The sequence below is a fragment of the Anabas testudineus genome, chromosome 9, assembly GCF_900324465.2.
Source record: "Anabas testudineus chromosome 9, fAnaTes1.2, whole genome shotgun sequence".
NCBI classification, from domain to species: Eukaryota; Metazoa; Chordata; class Actinopteri; order Anabantiformes; family Anabantidae; genus Anabas; species Anabas testudineus.
The window spans coordinates 8,041,111-8,064,639 of NC_046618.1; the positions used below are offsets into that span (position 1 = coordinate 8,041,111).

General features: G+C 40.9%; 2 protein-coding genes across 3 annotated transcripts in view; both read left to right on the plus strand.

Moving 5' to 3' along the window:
• Positions 1 to 4,466, plus strand: part of LOC113150207 (tetratricopeptide repeat protein 28) — a 151,939-nt gene extending 147,473 nt beyond the window's left edge. For both annotated transcript variants that reach the window (XM_026342610.1, XM_026342611.1), the window contains 3 exons: positions 1,494 to 1,623; positions 1,741 to 1,848; positions 2,002 to 4,466. In XM_026342610.1, coding sequence (XP_026198395.1) covers positions 1,494 to 1,623; positions 1,741 to 1,848; positions 2,002 to 3,611 — 1,848 coding nt within the window. In that variant the 3' untranslated portion in view covers positions 3,612 to 4,466. The remainder of the gene's footprint in view (positions 1 to 1,493; positions 1,624 to 1,740; positions 1,849 to 2,001) is intronic.
• A 1,012-nt stretch (positions 4,467 to 5,478) lies between these two features.
• On the plus strand, positions 5,479 to 22,678 carry LOC113150208 (phosphatidylinositol transfer protein beta isoform). The gene is made up of 11 exons (XM_026342612.1): positions 5,479 to 5,605; positions 8,561 to 8,591; positions 11,026 to 11,171; positions 11,393 to 11,484; positions 11,655 to 11,662; positions 11,768 to 11,842; positions 11,945 to 12,028; positions 14,440 to 14,517; positions 17,201 to 17,311; positions 17,571 to 17,693; positions 19,946 to 22,678. The coding sequence occupies exons 1-11, from the start codon at positions 5,586 to 5,588 to the stop codon at positions 19,991 to 19,993; spliced, it is 816 nt and encodes a 271-aa protein (XP_026198397.1). The 5' UTR covers positions 5,479 to 5,585; the 3' UTR covers positions 19,994 to 22,678.
• Positions 22,679 to 23,529: the final 851 nt, after the last annotated feature.

The window sequence follows — 23,529 nt, forward strand, 5'->3', positions numbered from 1 at the left end:
AAGCTCCTTTTGGTGAGTTGTTTAAGTAGTTTTTGTCAGTTTAGTCCACACCTCCAAGCTAATTTTCCTAACAAATGCTAACACCTGACTCCAATTAGGTTTTTGAGGTCATTATTCAAAGGGTTCACATACTTTTTCCACTAGCTTGATCAGGTTTTTTATGGTAGTTCTCAATAAAGACATAAAAGATCCGAATTTGTTTGTGTTATTATTTTCAGATCACATTTTATGACAAATGAGTGCAGAAAACCATGAAACAATAATAATAATACTTTTTCTTGCCACTGTATAACATTAACTGATAGAACTGGTTTCAAGCTGGCAACTCAAGCTACGGCTTAATCTGCTGAAATGCTGCATGGAAGCCTAACTAGCAGTCCTTGTAGGACAAACTCTTAACTTAAATCTGAGTTCTTTTCTCTTGTGACACCAAAAAATGAACTGTACATTGCAGGTTTATCTGTCTTTACATGTAGCATGTGGTTATCAAAAGTGAAATACTGACCTCACTGCACAGAACATAAAGCATGCTCACATATTGTATGTATGCTTGCACTATACACATTATGAACCTATTGTACCCGTTGCTCTGGTCCTTGTTGCTGACTTGAACTTTTGTACACTTTGTTCCCGATGTGAATGCCCTGTGTGCATGCAATTAAAAGCTTCTTTTCTCTCTCCTGCCCCTAACGTGTGGTCTGAAGGCTGTTAAAAATATGGTGGCAATGGTAAGTGTGCCTTCACCTGCCTGCCCTCCATCCCATACTACCCTGTTTCCTCCAGTCTCCACTTTCTGTTCTGTTAAAAGTAAACATTGCTTTGTTATAGAAGAGTTACCTGACAGTGACATTTTGTTTTTATTATGCTCAGCATTTGCATGTACCATTTATTGTGATTTCATGTTCAGATTTTTTTCTATTGACCCTGCTGTAGGATCTCAGAGATTTGGAGTATTTAAGGATTTACAGCCTTTGTTTATTACAGTTCAGAACAATGTTTAATTGTGGTAGAAGGGATAAAGCTATGACGTAAAAAAAAAAAAAAAACCCTCACGTAATCATTAAAAGCAAAGTGAGTAGAGCAGGCATGTTTCTACTTTCTGCACAGCTTTGTCAGGCTGACAGAGGTGTCTTTGTTCCAAGCCAAGTAATCCCCAAATAAAGCAGGCATGTGTGCTTGCAAGGCACGTGTAAACCCCCACTGAACTAAAACCCCTTGAGCTCTGCTATCCTGCTGATGTTCTATTTCCCTAAGTGCTCAGACATAGTACAGATTCATATTTTCACAGTAGTTTTACTATACAATGTGTTTGTTTTTAAACTTAGATAGAAACTACCGTTAAACTAAATGTAAATATATATACTGTATATATATATATATATATATATATATATATATATATATATATATATATACACACACACATATACATATATACACATATACATATATATGTACTCACTACCTCTTATTTTTCTTTCCCTCCTCTCCAGCTCCACCAGGTGCTAGTTCAACTTCAGACAGGAGAGAAAGAGCAGGACTTCTCCCTCCTTCCCATTCAGGTGTCCATTAGTGTGCAGCTATGGAGACTGCCCGGATGCCATGAATTTCTGGCTGCTCTTGGTGAGAACACTGTTGATTCATGTCCCCTCTGACTTCAGACTCAGGCATCACTGTGTTTCTTTTCAATCCAAGACACATTGCCCATTATTTAAGTGTCAACTTTTTGCATTTGTGCAGGTTTTGACTTATGTGAGGTAGGCCAAGAAGAAGTGGTGCTGAAGACGGGCAAGCTTGCCAACCGACGCACCTTGCACTTTGCTCTCCAGTCTCTGCTGGCTCTGTTTGGTAATTATGGTTATTGCCTCATCTTTCTAGTCTTCGTGTTTTCAGTTCTTTGACTGTACGGTGAAAATATCTGGAATGTTCATTTAAACCTTTTGGGATTCGTTTGTATTCATCAGCTGTCACACTTGCATTTCTCTTCCTCTCTATCTTTAGACTCCACAGAACTGCCCAAGCGACTGAGCCTGGACAGCTCATCTTCCCTCGAGTCTCTAGCTTCAGCTCAGTCTGTGTCCAACCCTCTGCCAATGGGATACTCAAGCCTTCCCTTCTCTCCTCCCTGCCTGGACAATCAGGCATCAGATGCCATCTCTGTCTATAGTCTCAGCTCTGTAGCCTCATCCATGAGCTTTGCCTCCAAGTCAGATTGCGATTTCCTTGGTCATCGGCAACGCAGCGGGGTCACCGCACACTATTCTGTCCACAAACACCCTCATGTTCCCCGCAGTCGCTCATCTCCTCATGGTGCAGCTGCTACAGTGGCAGGAGCCCGAGGAGATGAGGAGGAATATGAAGGCTTTTCTATAATTAGCAGCGAGCCACTGGGAAGCCACTGTGACTCTCTGCCTCTGCCACCCGGCCATGGCCAACGCCACCACCGTGGAGGCAGGGGGGTTGTTTGTGGGTCTGGCACAGGAGCTGGGAGAGGCTACACTGTATCAGTGTCATCAAGGGGCAGTGTCAGCACTCCTACATCCCCTGTCAAAACATGCCTGGTGCCCAGCCCAAACTCTCCATTCCAGAAGGTGGGTAAGGTGAGCAGCTCGGATACAGGTGAATCTGACCAGTCCAGTACTGAGACCGACAGCACTGTCAAGTCTCAGGAAGAAAAAACTGCACCTCTCGATCCTCAGGAGCTGGCCCAGAAGATTCTGGAGGAGACTCAGAGCCATTTACGTGCTGTGGGTAGTCTTCAGCGAGGTGGGGCAGAGGGTGGGATGGCTGGAGGAACCTCAGCTAGGAGCAGCGCCTTCCGCTCTTCTGAAACTAGTGCGTTCAGCCGTCCTAATAGCAGTGCTAGTGGCCGAGCTCAGTCTTCCCCAAGACCCAAACCTCCCTCACGTTCTTCTTCACTGCAGAAGATAAGCTCTGGCTACAACAGTCCTGCAGTCTCTGAGTCTTCCCAAAAGGAGGGCAGCCATCCTTCACCCACTCTGGACAGTCATGCACAGTTCAAATTAAAGTACCCAAGCTCCCCATACAGTGGCCACATCTCTCGTTCCCCAAGTAATGTGTCTCCCAGTTCTGGTCACCAGTCCCCAGCTGGTAGTGCTCCATCACCTGCCCTGTCCTATTCCTCTACAGGCTCTGCCTGCTCTACATCAACTGATGCCCCAGATTTGGACCGTCTAAGAAGAGGGGTTATTGATGAAAAAGTACAAGCTATCCACAATCTGAAGACCTTTTGGGCGAATGCTGCAGCCCAGCAACAGCATCTAGGTCCTGTCAAAGCTGTTCACAGTGCACCGGGCCCCCTTGCTCCTGCAGGCAGGGATGTACTGAGCCTTCTCAACCTCTCCCCACGCCATTGCTCCCCTAATGACACCCAAGACAGCCTGGAGCTGAGGGAGCTGGGGCTGCAATCACTGGATCGGGGCAGCAAGAACTCTTCAAATGGACACCACTGCTCCAATCCCAGAAAAGCAGCCCCATCACCAGCTATTTCCACAAGCAGTAGCCCTGGTGCTCGTTCTATCCGACTACCTGCTGGCAATGGGTACAAGTTCCTGTCGCCTGGAAGATTTTTCCCTTCCTCCAAATGCTGAGACATTCAAAATGGTCCGATACTTTTATGATTTACTATCCTGTGTGCTGGAGGAGTAGGGCACTTTCTGAGGACCACTATTGGTCCACCAAGCTTGACTGACGTGAGAAAATTTGACTGGTCAGTGAGTGTGATCCTGCAGAGGCACATGAATGCTGTGGAGAGTAATTGTTTTTGTGCCCATAACACTGTCAATGGCAATGAGAAATACTCAACGACCTGATACTGTGTTTGTGTGTAACTGTGTGTCAGGTAGATGTAAATGCCATTTGGTATTTTCCCCCAATACTTGCTGTTTGTGTGGGCCAAGATGCAACAGCTATGACTGATTTCCTCCATTTTATTTTTTTGTTTTTAAATTTAATGGTTATTGTTATTATTGTTTGTTATTGTTATTAATATTATAATTATTATTATTATTATGTTTTGTAAATTAATTCCAGTGTTTCACAATCAGTATTAAGCATTTTATATTATTAAAAAGTGAACAAACCTGTACCATGTAAAGATGGATAGAGTCGGGGAAAAAGATTTAATATTTTTTAATGAAATCAAAAGGGCATTTTGCCTGATTTCTTTGTGAACTGAGTGTCTGCTCTGAAGCATGGATTCTCTTGCTATTAAATGTTAAGTACCATGTATGACTTTTTAGCCCATGATTTTTTGAGATTAAAATTTTCATGACAACCATCTGTCATTTATCAGTAAACCGTTTCAATAAAAAGCATCATGTTTGTTTTCTTGTATTCCTGACTTTATATTATGTTAAATAGTCCCACTGTGTGACAACCTGCACCCATACACAGTCACTTCTGACAGTATTCAGACTCATTCAGTTTTTGCACATTTTATTGTGTTGGAGACATAATTTTAAATAAATAATAAATGAAAATTGTCATTTTTGTCCATCAATCTTCACTGAATTACCCAGAATGACAAAGTAAAATCAGGTTTTCAATTGTTTGCATGTAAAAAAAAAATCTCTCATTTACAGTATGAAAATATTTTGCTGTGGCACTTCAAATTGGTTTCAGGTGCATCCTGCTTGTTTTTTGTTTTCCTATCTAAAATGCGAGTCCACCAAAAGCAAATAAAATTGATTTGCTGTTGTTTAGAAACGCAGAGAGAGAGAGACGCAGACTTGTGTACATAAGGTCCCACAATTCACACTGCATATTCAGAACAGACATCCATGATATTACTTTGTGGTGAGGAATAGATCAGGGCAAGGGAATTAAACCTCTAAAGCTTAATAATTGTAAAATGAAAATGTAAAATCTATGAATCTGGCCAAGCTAAATAACTTGGTGAGAAGGTCCTTGTTCGGGGAGATGATAAAGAATCTAAGGGTCACTCTGACAGAGCCTCATAAATCCTCTACTGAGATTGAGAACCTGCCAGAAGGAAGACCATCTCAGCAATACTTCATCAGCAAGTGCTTTATGGTTGAGTGGCTAGACAGAAGTCATTTAGAGTAAAAGGCACCAGCAAAGAAAAAGAAAAAAGAAGACACTGCGTCCCTCCTAACAATAAAAATAACCCTATGGTAAAATATGGAGCTGAGAGCACCGTGGTACAGTGGTGCTGCTCAGCAACTTGCACAGTTCTTTTTAGTTTTTAAGTTCACGGCATTGCATTGTCACGGTATATCATCATATTTTATCAATTTAAAATTAAAATACATCAAAGGTGGCCAGAAAGTGAATGCAGTTTGAGTTTTTAAGTGCTACCTGGCTGCTCTGGAAACGCAGTCCTACCACCTGCTGTTCTGTCCGGCACCGCAGGGGGGCGCGCAGGGGAACAACCGGAAGTGAGCGGCTTGGTCAACACTAACGAGTCGGCCCGCTCGCGCCCGGCGCCGCACATCACCGCTCGCGAGGGGAGGACCCGTGCGCCGCTCTTAGCAGATTCGTGACGTCAGCAGCGCTCGGCGCTCGCGGGGCAGTACCTCCAGTGTCGAGAGCAACAAGCTACGATGGTCCTCATCAAGGAGTAGTAAGTGCAATGTTCCTGCCTTAGCTGCCCTTTTCTCGGTCCTTTTAAAGTGGCTTCCTCGTTTGTTAATAGATTCGTTTAAGCGGATCAGTCTCCGTCAGTGATTTGACACTGCTGAAAACTTTCCATCTTATCTCGGTGTCTCACACACGAGGGTGGGCTCGCCGGAGAGCCGCTGTGGCCTACCGGCTTTGACAGCGCTGAGGGACAGTGTGACAGCTGTTGTTATCTCACAGGATGTCCTGTCCGCTCACATTAAATACCTGGCGTCGAAACACTGCGGTCTGTAGTTTATGTGTCAAATATTGGAGTATCGACCGCGGTGAATTCAAGCTGTAAAACTTACACTTAACTTGAGCTACGATTTAGTGCTAGCTAACAAGTTGCTAATGCTAGTTAACCTAACGGTGTAACATGGAAAATCAACTAGCGATGCTAATGTTATCCGAGAAAACCTCACACAAAGTCGTTAATATAACGCTTGACTTACAGGAGAAAAGCGGATTTGGTTAATGGGTAAACTCCCTGGCTGTCGCGTCAAACGAAGCCATTTGAAAGAACTAAGCTAGTTTGCGAGCGTTAGATTTTAGCTAACTTAGCGTCAGGTTTCCCTAGCTAACGGCTAGCTGCACGACTCACGAAGTTGAATCAAAGGTTTTGGTGTTGACATTAAAGCTCAAGTCATTCTCAGTTGGGGAAATATGCCAAACATCAACTGCCCGCTAGTTAATCATAACTCTGCAAACAAACAATTGCAAATGCTATGTCGCCACTTTTCATTTGAAAACGGTAGAAGACTTAGGTTAACACAGGAAGTCTCGAAAAGTAACTAACGTAACTGAGCTTGTCAAAGCCTCCATACTTCAGATTTGTATTTTCACAATGATGTTAATCTGTATTTGACTAACATGTCGTCTTTCAATATGAGGCGATGAAGCTGTTTAATGGAACACAAGCAAAAGCTTTATTTTTTAAGTATAAGCAATAAGATTGAAAGCTTGAATACAACACAGGAACATCATTTTATAGACATCACCAAAGGTTACAGTAAGTTAGATTCTTGTCATGGTGGAGATTAGGTATAGTTTAATTTGGTCCTCTCTTTGGAGTTCATACTTTCTGTTCGGGAACATGTGTAAACCTTTACAGTTGTTGTTTGATGTCAGTGTGTATGTATTTTAAATATGTAAAAATGCCCTTGTATTTATTTTCATTTAGACCTAATTGGTCATAAGTAAATAATTAGTTAACTACTTATTGTTCTTAACAATATTAGAAGTAGATGGATGGACGGTTGGATGAGGAGAATTATACTACCACTGTCTCATTCAATAAGTGTTATACACAGTTTAATTTATCATGTTAGACGAATACTGGCACCCTAGCACTGTATGGGCCTAATTCCATCACATTAAATTCAATTAGCATATCTCACACTGTCTGCACACATTCACTTTCGAATAGTGATCTTCTGAAGTGCTACACAAAATTACATGCATCCTTTCTAAAGCCATTACTCTTCATATTCTTGCCATGCCCCTGCCCAGATTATCTATGGAAACACTTTGCAAATGCCTGATTTGACAGACATTTTTAAGGTCATGGCAGTCATTGTAGTTGGGCAATTTTATCAATTTAAAATGAAATAAATCACACAATGGTGGCCAAAAAGTGAATGGAGTTTGAGAACTTTCTGAACCCACAGTATATATTAATGATAATGAAAAGGTTAAATAACTGACATTACTTGTATGTGGTGTACTGGTGCCACTTGATGACAGGAGGTGTATAATGGATGTTTTTTTCTATGATGATGCCATCATGATGCTGTCTGTGTCATTGATTGTACAGAAAGATACCATCACTCTTCAAAGTTTTACTTGGAAGTGGTGCATATTGTAATAACAGCCTAGAGGGATGTCACTTAATGTGATTACCTTTATTTCAGCACAAGTTAACAAAGTAGTATAAACTCTGGTCCAAATAAAATACTCTTGGTATGTTTTTTTAAATGCCACCATCTAGGGAAAATTGCAGTGAAAAATTCAAACAAATGAGTTCATGTCAACGCAGAATACAGCCTGGCTTACACTTTGAGCATACCTCTCCTCCCTACTATATATATATGTATGTATGCGTCTTTTTCTTCCTTTCTTTTTTTTTGTCTTGCACTGTGTGGTTAGTGGTCACTGAGAGAAGCTTCATGTTCATCAAGGTAAATGATAGAACTGCTTTGGGCACAGCACACCACACCATCAAGTAGAAGCTGCAGGATACTTTCATGCCTTGAGTGAAGGCTTTTGGATAACTTGTACAATACAATTTCAGATACTTACCTTTTTTTTTTTTAAAACAGCCACACCTTTTGCCACTAATCTGTGCAGCACGTGTATTGTTTTTAGGCAAAGACTTTAGATTGAAATGGCTCAAGAGCCACCACAACCAGCTTCCTGCTCAACAGCAGTGAGGAGGGGGTTATTTCTAATACTATGATGGGGCACATGTGACTGTTCCTTCTTTTGCACTGGTTCCTTTTTGCTTCATACGGAATATAGACCTTAAGGCATGCATGTCTGTGTGTATTTTCTGTTTGAATGCATGCAGGTATTTGGCAATGCAGAAATTGATAAATTGATGCTTTGGATAAAAGCATCTGCCAAATGACTAAATGTAAAATGTAAATGATGCATGGCAAATCCTACCAAAAGTTTTCTTTTAGATATGGAGAGGAAACTTTTGGATTGCAAGAACCGAAAGTTAAATATTTTGAAATAAATGACCTGAAGTATCGGTATGATGTATTTTGTCCTTAAGTGAATGTTTTGGGCCATAATTCAAAATAAATAAATTGCATAATGCTTATTTTGTCCCTTTCTACAGTTTGGTATTTAGATTAATTGCAAATTGTAATGCAAGTATTATGCAAAGTATACCAAACTTTTCTCTCTTTTGCAGCCGTGTGGTTTTACCCTGTAGTGTTGAGGAGGTGAGTAAACATTTTTTGTGTCTCTCTCTCTCTTTGTGAATGTAAATTAATTTATCTAAAAAAAATATATTTTCCAATATGGTATTAGGTCAGCGAAGATTCTCAGTCATCCAGGTAAAGTTATCTGGAAGTTGAGTCATGGCAACAACATTTCCTTCTTGTCAGGTCGAGACGTTTCACTGCTCATCCAAGTAGCTTCTTCAGAATAGTTAGAGGCCACACAGTTATTCTCTAGGTTGGTTTTACTTCACACCTGGCTAAAAATTTGTGGTCTCTAACCAACTATCCTCATACTGAAGAAGCTACTTGGATGAGCAGTGAAACGTCTCGACCTGACAAGAAGGAAATGCAGTTGTTATGACTCAACTTCCAGATTATAGTATTAACTTGCCGTACTATACAGTGCCTACAAAAAGTATTCACCCCTTGGATGTTTCATCCTTTTATTGACATTATAAATCAATCATGGTCAAACGAACAAAAATTTGAAAAATACCTCATTAATGTCAAAGTGAAAACGGGTTTCTACAAAGTAATGTCAAATAAAAAGATATAAGGTGAAATCAGTGTTTGCATTAATATTCACCCCCTTTAAAATGACCTAATCCAACAGGGGTCCAGATGTTTGGTGCTAGTAGCCCTACAATTAGTTAAATTGGGATCACCTGAGTGCAGCGAATGTGTCTCAAGTGATTGCAGTATAAGGAATCGTGTCTAAAAGGTCCAGTCACTGGTTATTAAGTATTCCTGGCTACCATTACACTATGAAGACAAATGAACACTCCCAGCAACTCAGAGAACAGGTCGTTGAAAATCATCATCAAGTATGGGAATGGATACAAAAAAATCTCCAAGTCACTAAACATCCCCTAGAGTTCAGTGAAATCCATCATCAAGAAAGGAAAGGAATATGGCAAATTTCTAAATCTGCCTAGAAAAGGCCGCCCACACAAACAACTGAGTAACCATACAAGAAGGAGACTAGTGAGAGAGGTCACTAACACACCGATGACTACTCTGAGGAAGTTACAAGCTTCACCAACTGAGAGAGGAGAGACTACATACAACAACTGTTGCACGGGTTCTTCACCAGTCAAAGTGTTATGGAAGACTCCATGGTCCAGTGGAAGAGGGTTCTTTGCTCTGATGAGATGAAAGTAGTGCTTTTAGGCTATCAGACAAGATGCAATGTTTGGTGACTGCACATCACCACAAACGCACCATCCCCACAGTGTAACACGGTGGTGGCAGCATCATGCTGTGGGAATGCTTCTCGGCTGTTGACTTGTAAGGTAGAGGGTAAGATGAATGCTGGAGGACAATCTTATTCAGTCGGCAAGACAACTACAGCTTGGGAGAAGATTTGTATTTCAGCAAGACAATGACCCAAGGCATACAGCGAACGCTACACAAAAATGGTTTACTGACAACAAGGTGAATGTTCTGCAGTTGAAGCCCAGACCTCAATCCAATAGAGACTTTGTGCACACCCGATCTCTACGCAACCTGACAGAGCTTCAGCAGTTTTGCAAAGAAGAATGGCAAAAAATTCCAATGTCCAGATGTGCAAACTTGTTGAGACTTATACACACACACTCCATGCTGTGATTGTAGTAAAAGATTCATCTACTAAATATTGTTCTGAAGCGGTTGAATAATAATGCAAAAACTGATTTCACCTTACATATTTTTATTTAATTGACATTACTTTGTAGAAAATTGTTTTCTCTTTCTACATTAATGAGGTATTTTTATGAAATGTTTTTGTCAAAGTTGGCAACTTTTATTGACCATGACTGATTTATAATGTCAATAAGAGGGTGAAACATCCAAGGGGGGTGAATATTTTTTTATAGGCACTGTATATCAGACTTGACTGATTTCCAGTGTTTGACTGCTGGTTGCAAATTAGGGAAAATTACCCTTACCCATAATTTGTAATTCTTGTGATTGTTTTTATGTCAACAGGCAATTGTGCCTGTGTTTACAGCGGTTTATGTCAGATGAAGTTTGTATTATCCCAGACTCTCACTCTGGTGACAAAGTGTGGGCAACTAGTTTAACATTTCAAAGATAATTTCAACTAATAGAAAAATAAGTGTTTTCTTTAGGGTAGAAATGCTTATAAGAGTTCTGTTGGCTCACATTTCTGTTGCATTATCTGTTTAAAATTCATCCTATGACATCAGTTACTCTTCTCTGATTGTGGGTAGACTTTATATTTGAAGGACATGCAGTATACACTGTCCAGATAAGCTCTGCTCATCTTTTGCTGACATATACGTGCTCTTTATAGCTGTTTTACCATTTCAACTCCTATTGTAAACTCTAGCTCATTGAAGCTGCAGAATCATCAGGTGCAAGTTGGTAAAAAAAATCTGTCTCAGTTTGTCTTCTGAGCATGCTGTAAGTTATTGATGTTTTTGTGTTTCAGTATCAAGTGGGACAGCTCTTCTCTGTAGCTGAAGCAAGTAAAAATGAGACTGGTGGTGGTGAGGGCATTGAGGTACTCAAGAATGAGCCCTATGAAAAAGATGGAGAGAAAGGACAGTATACACACAAAATCTACCATCTGAAAAGGTATGTGTTATTTCTTTAGAGTTCTTCTCCATACTTTTTGATCCAATAAATGTTTTCTCATAGTGCAATAGCACAGTGCAACCAGGCAGTGGCAGTGTTGTCTTTGTTAAAAATTCCTTTCTGCACAATATTCCCTCTAGAACCAGTGAAAGGTGAAGCAATATTTCTTCCTCTTCCCTTTCGTTACCCATATCTTTCTGTTCCCTTTCCCCACTCTACAGCAAAGTTCCCGGGTTTGTCAGGCTGTTGGCCCCTGAAGGGTCCCTGGTATTTCATGAAAAGGCCTGGAACGCCTACCCCTACTGCAGAACCAGTGAGTGCCACTCCCTATAAAATTGCTGTCCACTTTACTGTTGTTTACACCTAATCCTTCTGCATGGTTAAGTACACTTGAGTTACTTGCATCATGTGTTTTCCCTGAATTTATGATTATGTTATTGTTTTTTTGTTTGTTTTTTCTTCTCGTTTCAAACCTCGATTCAGTTGTGACGGTAAGTAGCCTTAAATCTTGTATTTCTTGAATTTGTTTCAAAATACAAAAAAATAATTTCTGTACAGTTTGTTTTTTTTATTAAATATGATAACATTCCTTCTAGAACGAGTATATGAAAGACAGTTTCTTCATTAAAATTGAGACGTGGCACAAACCAGATCTTGGAACTCAAGAAAATGTGAGCACATTTGCATCTTATCAAGACAAGACAAAACATCCAATCTGAACATTAGATGTGAGTTTTTATGCTTTTCTTACAGTATGGTTTGTCTTTGTTCAGGTGCATAAACTAGACAACGCCACATGGCAGAATGTAACGGTTGTGCCCATTGACATTGCAGACAGAAGTCAAGTGTCCAGTAGCGTAAGTAGAAACTGTTCTGGCACGTTTCCAGTGCAACATAAAAACACATATTTGCGCCTTCATGTGGCCTGAACAATAACTATTCTGTTTAACTTAAGGACTGTTCAATTTGGGGTTCCTGGTTTATTTTGCGTGAGCCATACATCTATTTAATGTACTTTGAGCATCTTTTTAAAAAGAAAACAAAAAAAAAAACTTATTTTTAATTTAAAATTTTGTTGAATAAACAGAATTGGAACAACAACATGCACATGCACAAATTATATCTAAATAAAACGACAACAAAAATTTCCACATATAAACATTCCCAAGACACAGTCGTCTAGTTGATTTTTTTTTTTTTTTTTTTATCAGTATTAAACAGTGATTTTATTAGACTTTGATATTGGAAAACAAATACGGGTAATGATTTTGGAGAAGCTGGGAACTATAAAATTTTACTTGGCAAATGACAAGTTAGAAATATTAAAATTGTTGTTAATATACTGGTATACAGCTGATTAATTGACCAAAGGTTACAGTCTTTGAATTAAAACATTATTCGGTGCAGTAATATTTTTTGTATCTAGTGGAACTAGTGTACTGTAGAAAAGTGTTTAATTGTATTTAATCGCCCTGTTAATTGCATACCTCACTGGCCAACCGAATATGACAACTAGCAAGAGAAAATCACATAAGACAGACAGAGTAGAGTGATTTAACAACTTCATTATGTATTAATGTGCTGGTTATCTAACCATTGGTCCCTCTTGACAGAAGTATCAGCAGCTTGAAATCTTTGTATTTAAAAACGATAAACACCTTTTGAACATCCAACAACAAGATGACCTCAATAATATTTCAAAAGTTTTTAGTACTGTATTTGGAATCTCTAAAATTATATTTGAAGATGTTACACATTATTGCTGTTATTTGACAACACATTGCCTCATTTTGCTCTGGCTCATGTGTGTTTGTGCACGTATGTGTGGCTATTTGACTGAGAAGCATCGGTTTCTCTGTGTGTCTGTGTTTGTTTGTGGTGCGTAGTTAACGAGGCGGACGTGTTTGCCCTGCTGGAGGAGTGTGTTGTGTCTGAGGGCCCTATCAGCCCTCAGCCTCAGGCATGGCTGCAGGGCCTGGGGCGTACCGCCAGCACAGATGAGTTTGTTAGTGTAATTAAGGCTCACAGTGCTTCGTATGCCGGAACTAGACAAAAACACACATGACACAAACACACACACACACGCCCTTTTGCTTGAGAGTAGCTCCTTTTCGTCCACCACGGCACATCGATTCACAGACCTCATTAGTGCAGCACAGTGTATTGTTATAGTGATGGAGCTCTCAGCATTAAAACAGCCAAATTAGTGTGTGTGTGTGCGCGTCTGTGTAGGGGTGGGTTTCTATCTCTTTCCACACGTTTGGCACCCTCCTGTTGGCCGATAGCCCTGAAAAGTAGCTTTTAGCTGCAGGCGCATCATGATTTATTTAAAATTGCTGGGCCCTTGAGCTGTTGATAATTTGAAAGCCATTTTATTTATTTGTGTTACTTTGCCTCTCTTGCCTGCTTTATGAAGTCAACTTTGTCATGTTTGTCATGTGCTCGCCATATCTACTCGGTAGCCCGTGTTATTTTTTTATGTGCTTGAAAATATGCTTTAAAAATCTCTTTGCAATGGTACCAAGCTCCTCCTGTGCAATGAGGAGTAAGTGTTTGGTTCACTAAAATTGGTTTGGCAGGATGTGATTCTAATGCATATATAGGGTAAGGACTGTAGGCACTCTCACACACATTGGCACATAATGCAGGTAGATGCCAGCACCAGTGGCACCAGTCTTACCCTAATTAAACAGATGTTGCTGGTGGCATCAGTGCCCTGTGGACTGGCTTATCACCAACCTATTTAAGGCTGAGTTGTGTCCTCTGGTCTTACAGCATGACGTTATCTCTGAGGGTGGCAGTTTTTGGAGAATAAATATATTGTACTCTTTGGCCATTCAGTGGCAATGACTGCTCTGCTCCTTAGTTTAGAGTACTGTTGGCGATCAATCGTATAGACCAAACACGCTGCCAATTTTGTAAACTAGAATTATACTACTTTAATTATACTTTATTGCTCAATTTATGGTGCAGCTGCTTTCATGTATAATCATGTATATTAGTAGTACTAACCTCTGTTTGTTAAACAGCCAAATGCACTCACTTCTTTCTAATGTTTCAGCCACACTATTTACATAATTGAGTGGGCCAAAGCAAGTAACATAATGTGCTCCAGTACAACTCCACCACCCATTATGACCTCAATAATCAACGTATAGTAGAATTATCACCTTTCTGACAGTTTCAACAAAAAAAGAAACGCATAGAGTGACCAGTCAGTGTATCTGTCTATGCATTGTATTAATTGTATAAATTATTTCCACTGTAGGACTACAAATCAGATGAGGATCCTGCCATTTTCAAGTCAGTGAAGACCGGCAGAGGACCTCTTGGTCCCACCTGGAAGGTAATGCTCTTTAAAGACATGGAAGTTAGATACTGTATATCCAATTCACACACATATTACAGTTTATCTTTTCATCAGTCATAAAATTAACCCCAATCATTGTGACGAAGACTCGAGGAATTAGATAGGTTTGTGTCTGAGCATATGTTCCCCTTCTCCTTCACCTGCTGCCCCCCCCCCTCTTTAAAATTATTTATTTGACAGTTATCCATAGCATCAGCGTAGCCTCTGCCATTGCCTGAATCCTGTTTCTTAAAGGTAAAACGCAAGAGCAGACATCTTCAGTTCAATGGTGATAACTAGATTTTATAAGTGTCTGCTGAATAATGTTATATACTAGCCTTTTAGTCCATTTAGGCTTTTGATTTGATAGTTTATTGGTTGGATCCCAATGTGTTTTGATGCATTTGACTAAATGTGAGCACACACAAAGCTCCTGTTTACGTCTGCATTGACCCTGTGGTTTCTGCCAACAGCAAAATCCTCATTAACCTATAATAGAATTTTTTTTGTATGTTTTGCGAACTCAAAGAATCAACAGGGTTCAGTGGCTGGGATGGAAGACGCTATACATATGGTTTGCTGATGATGCCCAGAACTAAGGAAAAGACGCTCTTGAAAACAAAATGCATGATCTTTTGTCTAATGTTGCTAGACAATATGTGGGGAACTCAAACACAGTGTAACAAAGTTCAGTTTATGGTCGCATCATCATGCTGTGGGAAAGCTGCTGTACAGCAGCTCTCGGAAAGCTTGTGAAGATGGCGGGAAGAATGAATTCAGTGAAAGAGAGGGGAAATCCTTAAGGAAAACCTGCTGCTCTCTGCAAGAAAACTGCTGCTTGGGAGAGGGTTTGATTTCTAGCAAGACAACTGCTCTGAAAATGAAAATGAAAAAACAACATTGTTCGAGAGTGCAGACCTCAATCAATCAAAGATTTGTCCCTGGACTTGAAAAATGCTTCTCACTCATAGTTACTTTGCAATTTGACAGAGCTTCAGTAGTCCTTTTTGAAGAAGAATGGAAATAAAATTGAATGTCCATGTGTGCAAAGCTTTTGTGAGTAAAATGGCATAACTATTTGATGGAACAGGAAGGCTATGAGGGTATTTTTTTATTGTTTAATTTAGACACAGTGGTAAAGATTTGTTTTCACACAAGCATCGTCACATGTAACAATTCAAATAGCTCTATGGAAGAGCACAGAGCTGTAGGAAGACTAGAGTGGTGTCCGTCAGCCCTGAACAGCTACAGTTTGATGAAGACAAATCACCTCTTTCTCAGCTCTAATTGGTTGTAATAGAAATTTCAAGTCACCAGATCAGATACAGGTTCTACTTGAGTGTGATGCGAATGTGAGAGAAGATGAAGAGAGAAATAGGAAAGACTGTGCATGGACATTGATTCTAAATTTGACAAGCAGCAATTCTGAATAAAGACTTTGTCAGGAGTGTTGTTGCCTTCCCCTCTAAACCCTGTCATACCCAGCAGCCTCAAACAGGTCCTGCTTACTGTTAGAGCGCTGAGAATTTCTACTCTGCAGTGGAGCCCTCAAAGTTCACCATGGGAAACTTTCCTCTGCTTCAAGAATTTTCACAGAACAAAGACAGCCAAACAGCTTTAAAAAGTATGAATAAAGAAGCACAACTTTTTATTTTGTGTTTTTAATTAGATCACTTTCCCGTCCGCCGTGGACATGGAAAAAGAGTATTTTTGAAAAGGTGGAGGGGAAAAAAAAAAAGTAGTTATGTGACAACAGAGGCACAATTTCTGCCAGCTTCTCAGAGCAATGAAACTCTTGTCTATCTCTGCATGCACACATGCTTGCATATCGGTACCCTTTGTATTTCTGAAAACTTCTGCTCCTTTGAGTGGGGCACAGAGAGGGAGAGAAGAAATGTCACCGTAAGTGTTTTGATGTAGAATCCGTTTCATGTGAAGTTCTCCTTTAGCGATGACAACTTTTCTAAACCCACTGCAAATTTAGAAATGTTTCTCATTTCCCCTCTCTCACTCTCCTCCATGATCGTAGGATCAAACAACAGTGGGATGAGGGTGATTGAGGCGGGTCTGTGGCATTTTCTTTTAGAATGCCGAGCCCGAATGAAGTGATTAATTAAACAGGTGTTCTCGGAGGGAGAGTATGGGTGTTCTGGGGGCGAGCAGGTCCTAGGTGTTAATAATGTAACCAGTTTTGCACCACAACGCCCTTATCGCTTTGCGAGCACCGTTTTATCTGCCTTTCGTGACCACAAAGGCATGCCTGTTGGGAACGGTGTCGCTGTCAGGGTGGAGGCAGAGAAATGGTTCCTTCATCTGGAGTTTATCCACTTTGCTCTGCCCCAACCCCCCTCCCTCCTCCTTTTCTTCTCTTCTTCAGAGGGAGGCAGAGTGCAAGTAGCGGACGGATTTAGAAAGTGTGTTGTAGATTAGGGCACTTTTATCTGTGCACAGCACATCTTCATATTGATAATTATTTCAGCAAGCTCCATACCCAAAGCATTATGTATTAATGATTTGTAGCTTTGAATGCAGCAAAGATTAGTCTAACATAATATTCTCTCAGCCTTCTGCTGTTTTTACGATTATTCTCTCATTGCAGAGTTTCTGTCAAGTTATTGCTGTGCTTTAAAAAAAGTCATGGCTTGTAAGTCTTGCTATTGTTTTGTTGTTCTCCCAACAGAAAGAGCTGTCTAATAAGACTGACTGCCCAAAGATGTGTGCGTATAAACTGGTCACAGTCAAGTTCAAGTGGTGGGGCCTACAGACTAAAGTGGAGAACTTCATCCATGAGGTTAGAGAGACGTCCGTGATGTCCGTGTACAGAGTTGATTGCGGTTTGCTTTGACATGCAAGTTGTATTCCTGCTTCCAGTGTGTAGAAGCAATACTGTGCCTCTTTTTTTTATTGACTAAGACTGTGACTGTGGGTAAATTTGCTAATATTGCATTTTGATTTCCAGAGCAATATTGTGGTATGTTAGTGTGCTACAAAAATATTTGATATGAATTTTTGGTCATATCGCCTAAACATGCTGTCTCCATCTCCCTCAGCAAGAGAAGAGGATCTTCACAAACTTCCACCGCCAGCTCTTCTGTTGGATTGATAAGTGGGTGGACCTCACTATGGATGATATCCGGCGAATGGAGGCAGAGACGCAGAGAGAGCTGGATGAGGTGAGAATAAAAAGTTAGCCACAATGTACTGTAAACCTTAATGATGTATATATCAATTAATAATGGGCTCTATGCACACAACATTCTCCAACTGTAAGAGTTCACAACATCACATTTCTGATACTTGCTGAGCTTCAAATGAACTATTGCAGCATCAGTCTAGTTTTTTTTTTTTTTTTTTTTTTTAAATCCAACTAGTTGATTAAGATCTAGTGATATGGAAAACAAGTAGTATAGACAAAGGAGGCTAGTACAATGAAACAAAGTCCACTGACATCCTTTCTTAAAAGATGTCTTGAAAGTAATGTCTTAGTTGCGGCCATATGTAATCAAACCATTCATATCTTATGTATCATGGTCTGTTGTGTATTTTTAGATCGTGATCACTAACTGTATGGATGAACAGTTAAATGATGATAAATGAACAGTTCAGAATATAACACCAGTGTATCACTGGCTCCTCAAAGACTTATTATGCTTTGCACCACAATGGTTTGCAAATATTACTTCCTGAACATCCCCATTGTATTTGAGAATAGATTTTAACATGCATAAGTTTCAACTGAAAGAAATTAGTCATATTTATTCTGTGGTTAAGTAATCCTAGCTACATACATTCTAATCCTTACTTATGTGATGTACTTTATTTGTGTCCAGATGCGTAACAAAGGCTCTGTGCAAGGTACAAAGGCTGCAGATGAGTAGCCAGGCAAGGTGTAGGTCTGACTGCCCTGTGTAAGTTTTCACTGGTAGAGGATCTTCTAACCTAGGTGTTCTTCCTACTACTAGTGGGGTTTCTGTGTTGCTGCACACCTCTGCTGCTGTGTTTACATGTTACAAGTCACATGTGTAGTCTTCAAATGTGATTCCAGATCCAACTCAGAATTAGTAAATCCATACCATCGAATCAGAGAAATACAGTTTGTTTCTGTACAGTGTGTTCTGGGTTCTCTGGATATAGCCAGACATCTGGACAAACTTTTCTAAGAATCTTGCATGGTATTTTGAAGAGGTGGCCAGCAGTTAAAAACATACACAGAAGTCCTAGTACCTGCAATCCAGACTCTCCACAGAGGAATACAAGGCAGAGAGAGAAAACGGCACTCTCCTAAATCACAGGCTTTAATTCCTGCGAATCACAGTCTCTGTAAAACTTTACCACAGGCTTGGTCTTGGACCTACTCTAAATTTCAGTCTGGGAGCTTTTGGCCGTACAAGGAGAATAAGAGAGGAATCTGGGCTGGACTGGACAAAGTAGGCCAGACTCAAACATTCTTGGCATACTACCAACATAAAGCATTTTGTAGTTGGCCTGCTCCTCCTCTCACATCACGCCCAATGCAGCACATGTTTACTTACTCCAAGGGAAAATAGGAAACAGGCGGGTGCCATCAAAGAGTGCTGTGGTGAGGATGCCGACAAGACCTCAGTCTAGGCTCAGGGGTCAGCAGGCTCACAGCTGGACTGTACGGGATGGCACAGTGTGGTGGAGGTGGTGGTGGTCGAGCCTATATACAGACACTGTCACACAGGTCTTTGACACGACTGCACTGGGATAGAGAGAAACCCTACATTATGGAGATGATGTACAGTTCTGTCTGTCTTTTTTTGTGTGTATGTATGTATACTGGTTGGATGCTGTTTGTGTAGAAGAGGGAAGCATGAGAAGAAAAGGGCAAAAAGTGGGCTGGCTTCAAGATGGCTCCTTTTTTCTCATTAACATACAAATGGAATTCTGCAGTTGAGAAAGAGTCTGTGCTGTGATTGAGAGGAAAAAAGAGTGGTGGGGGTAGGGGCTGGAGAAGTGGGAGGGTGAATCCATTTCATCAGATCTGTCTATTCCTCTGTTTAGAGCCACTGTTGGTTTGAACTGTTCCATTAAGGTGTTCGGCTATCAGATTCTAACACTAATTGACTTTCCAAAGCCATCAGCCTCAGGGTGGGAGAATTTGAAAGTGATGCTTTTATCTACCTAGAAGACAAACAAGGTGCTTGATAAGGACCATTGGAGCAGATTTTTAAGGAAAGGCTGAAGATTTGACTTCGCTAAAAGAAATTTGTTGTATTTTTAATGGTTCATGATGCAAGAAGTAACACCTAAAGATTTGCAATGAAAAGAAATGTCTAAACCGTTTGTACAGCAGCTTTTCATAAAGGGTCTCACTGTATGCAAGCATCCACTAAACCTGCCCTCACCTGTTTATCTTACATAAATCTGATGTGTGTGTTTATTTCCCTCCTTTCCCCCACAGCTTCGCAAACAGGGTGAAGTTCGAGGAACCACTGCTGCAGACGAATGAAAAGGCAAAGGATTTTTAAACACCCACTATGACGGCAGCAATGGAGATGAATAGTGCTCCTTTGGTGCCACTTTTTTTTTTTTTTTTTAACCATAACTGAATTAGGCTGTCGAGGAGGGAGCGTTGCTACCTGCGATCGATAGAGCAGATCCCTGACTTCCACCCAATCACAGACATTCTCTCCACTGAGGAATTGATTTCTAGAACCAACGCAACCCTAGCTGATAAGACTCTGGTTAATTTTGATCTCCTGGGCAGAGAAAGGCCAGCTATCAGCATCATATTATTGACAACATCTAGCTGTCTGGAGAGCTATAGAGAGGAGCAACTTGCAGTAGAGATGAATTCTTACAAAAGCAAATGCATTGGCTTCACTCTGCAGTGGCAGGTGTTGGACCAAATATTTCCTCTGTATTATTTTAGTATTTCTTTTTTTCTTTTCTTTTCTTTTTTTTTTTTTTGGTAATGTTTCCCTCCAAAACATTCCTCTCAAAATTATGCCCTGTCTGACCTCTTTGTCTTATCCTCGGTTTTAACTGTACACACTGTGGCTCAGTGGTTCGCATTCCCCAGCATGAGTCTGTTTGTCATACTCATGTTCCTTCCTGCCACAGCCTCCATTAAGAGATTACTAACACCCTTGGCGCCTTCTCCCATTGTAATCCTTTCCCCCATCAACCCACCTTACCCAAAGCACTGCATCTTATTAACACTGACAATCATGCCCGTACAGGTATTCACTCTCTCTCCTGTACAGATTAAGTAGAAACCCACAGAGTCATGCACACGACACGTATACATACATTGTGCACACGAGGATAAACGTGAATTCACACTTAACACTCACAGATGTGGATGCCATTGTGGTGACTGATCTCTTAAAAGCTCGAGCTGGGCAGATCCATGCAAGCTTGTTCAGCTAAACGATGTTACTTTGGAAGTGTTTACAGCTCTCACTTTTTTTTGTTTTTTTTCCTGTCTCTCCACACACACTCCCTGTTTTGAAGACTTTAATTCACACGTAACATACAACAACGCAGTATTCACCTCCCTAACAGATGTCCCCAGAGAAAAAGCTGCACTGAAAAACAGCCACAGATGGTGCTACACCCCTCCAGCCTCTGTCACAAGCCAAACTGCACCGCACTGCTTGCCCCACCTTACTCAGCCCACCCTGGAGGCCTGTCTCATTCATCTGGTTCTCCAAGGTAGACGGTTTCCAAAAGGCCTCTTCTCCTACTTTTGTTTTAGGTGTGTTTACAGATTTTGAACTACCTTATCAGTGCCCAGTTGACACCAGCACCAAACACAGCTTGCCTTAATCTCTGGAGCTTTATGCCTATCTGACCTGTTATACACTACCAGTTGTACGTCTGCTGCCAGCTATTGCTCTAGCTACCTCCCACATTTCTGACTGGCAATTCTCGACACCTAAAGGTTAGAACTAGCTATAAGCTGCTGCTTGTTCGCAGTAAATCGTGGCATTCAGAGTTTTATGAGCATGTTTGTGGTGACACTCTATTTTCTTCAGGGTGTAGAATTGCTTTTGATTCCCATTGTTTCCTGATGTGTCGCGTCGCCTGAGCAAGTGCAATTCCTTTAGCAAGCAAAAATTTGTACACCGTGGCCATATCAGCCAGCGAGCACTGTTGTCGCTGCAAAAGGCTGCAGGTTTTCATCTCTTCCTCAGACCAGCCAGTTTGACATGCCGAATTTCAACTCCATAGTGCACTTTCCCCCATTAGGCTTCAGAATCATGTGTCGCCGGCCTACACTGTTGATCATCACCAGTTGTTTTGTTCTGTGTTATGTCCGTGTCTTAAAAGTAATGCAGCACGAATGGGGGGAGGGATCAGGCATCTTAGTTGTGTTTGTTTTCTGTATTTCTGCGACACACATGATATATTCTGAGTTCTCATGTTTTAGTTTTCTGTTAATCTAATGAGGGAATGTGATCACTTCCTCAGTAATGGTTTATTGGCTTGTCCAAAGTGTGTGAATGGATTTCTGATATGTTTACATGTACTCAACAAGTGTTGAGGCTGTTGATATAGGAAAATCTGGAAGCAACTGTTTGAGGCAACATTTTTCATAACAACAAAATCTCAGGTGAACAGTAACACTTCTTTTTGATATTGTTGCTAATCCGTTGTCCCAAATAGCTGACTTCCTTTCACTGTAATGTATGTTTTTTGGTAAATAAGGTATTACTGTTTTCAGTCAGATTAGGAGGTGATTGCTGTACAGCCTGTTCCATTTTATCACAGCATGTGAGACAGCCAATTGGCCTTTGTTACTGTACTGTTTCAAAGAGCAAAAAGTGTCAAACAGTTTGTCTTCAGTGTAATCAGTGTTTCTAAGTCTAATGAATGATTTTTTGCTCTTTTGAATAGATAACCCACTGGCTAAAGAGAATAACTTAAATCAGTGGTTCACCATCTGTCAATACAGTGACATGTGGAGAGGACGTGTTCACAAAGCAACTGTACAGTCTTATCCTAATTTATGAAATCCCCAACTGTTTAATTTTGGAACGGCCTGCTTTTAAATGTTTCTGATCAGCTTTTTAATTTCAGGGGACATGGTAGTGAATGTATGATAATTGTGCCTTTTCTTTTCTTTTTGTGTGCCTTAAGTCCACATATTGTATCTAAAGCTCAAATAAATTTCATCTGCAAAAGTTCAGATTGTGCTGCTTTGGGCTGATTTGTGTACAGGTGGTTGTTGGAGACAAGGCCCTAGGGGGGATGTGGTCATTTCCTTTTATGTATTCATGTTTCCTTTAGACTAATGGATCTGAATTCTGTACAGTAAAATGCCCATGAGAGAGAATAAACATTCCTTCAGCAAAGTTATTGGTGACTCCATTATGGACTAGACATTCAGTGACCTGCAGGTCACAGGAGTCGCACAATAGCAGCGGAATCCATGCTAAAGAGCAGGAAGAACTGCCGGTCTGCTGGCTGAGATATCTGCCTTTTTTATTGTTTGTGGTGGAATGGTCACATGCGCCTGCTGCAAGGAAACCAGTCATAATGTCCCAGAACAAGCAAATAATGCTGTTTCTAAAAGGGGAGATGGGCAGACTCGCCCACACACCTCCTGTTAAGTGGCAGCTCGCAGTAGTCCACAGTAGGCATGCAACAATCCGTGTTTCTCGCTCGCAGACAAGATGAAGGGACGTGTCGCGAGTGAGCCCCCTGTCGTTTAAATACATGAGGCGACGGATGAAGAGAAGAAATGAAGTGGCGTTACTTGCACCACATGGCTGCATTTCCTGCCGCAAGACGAGTCACTGGGGCGAGGGCTTCTGTTTTTGGAGGAAGTGGCACGGTGAAGAATAAACTCCCATTTTGGTCCACCTCAACATGTTTGTGTATGTGACCCTCCCCTGGGGCCAGACTTACTCAGGGACTGCAGGTTTTCTTGGAGAGGAAAAAGTATTTCTGGCCTCCATGGGTTGGCAGTGATGTCACGGGTGTTTCCTCATCGTCCGGGCTCAGGTCAGGTTTAGCCCCGGAGATTCTCTGACTCTT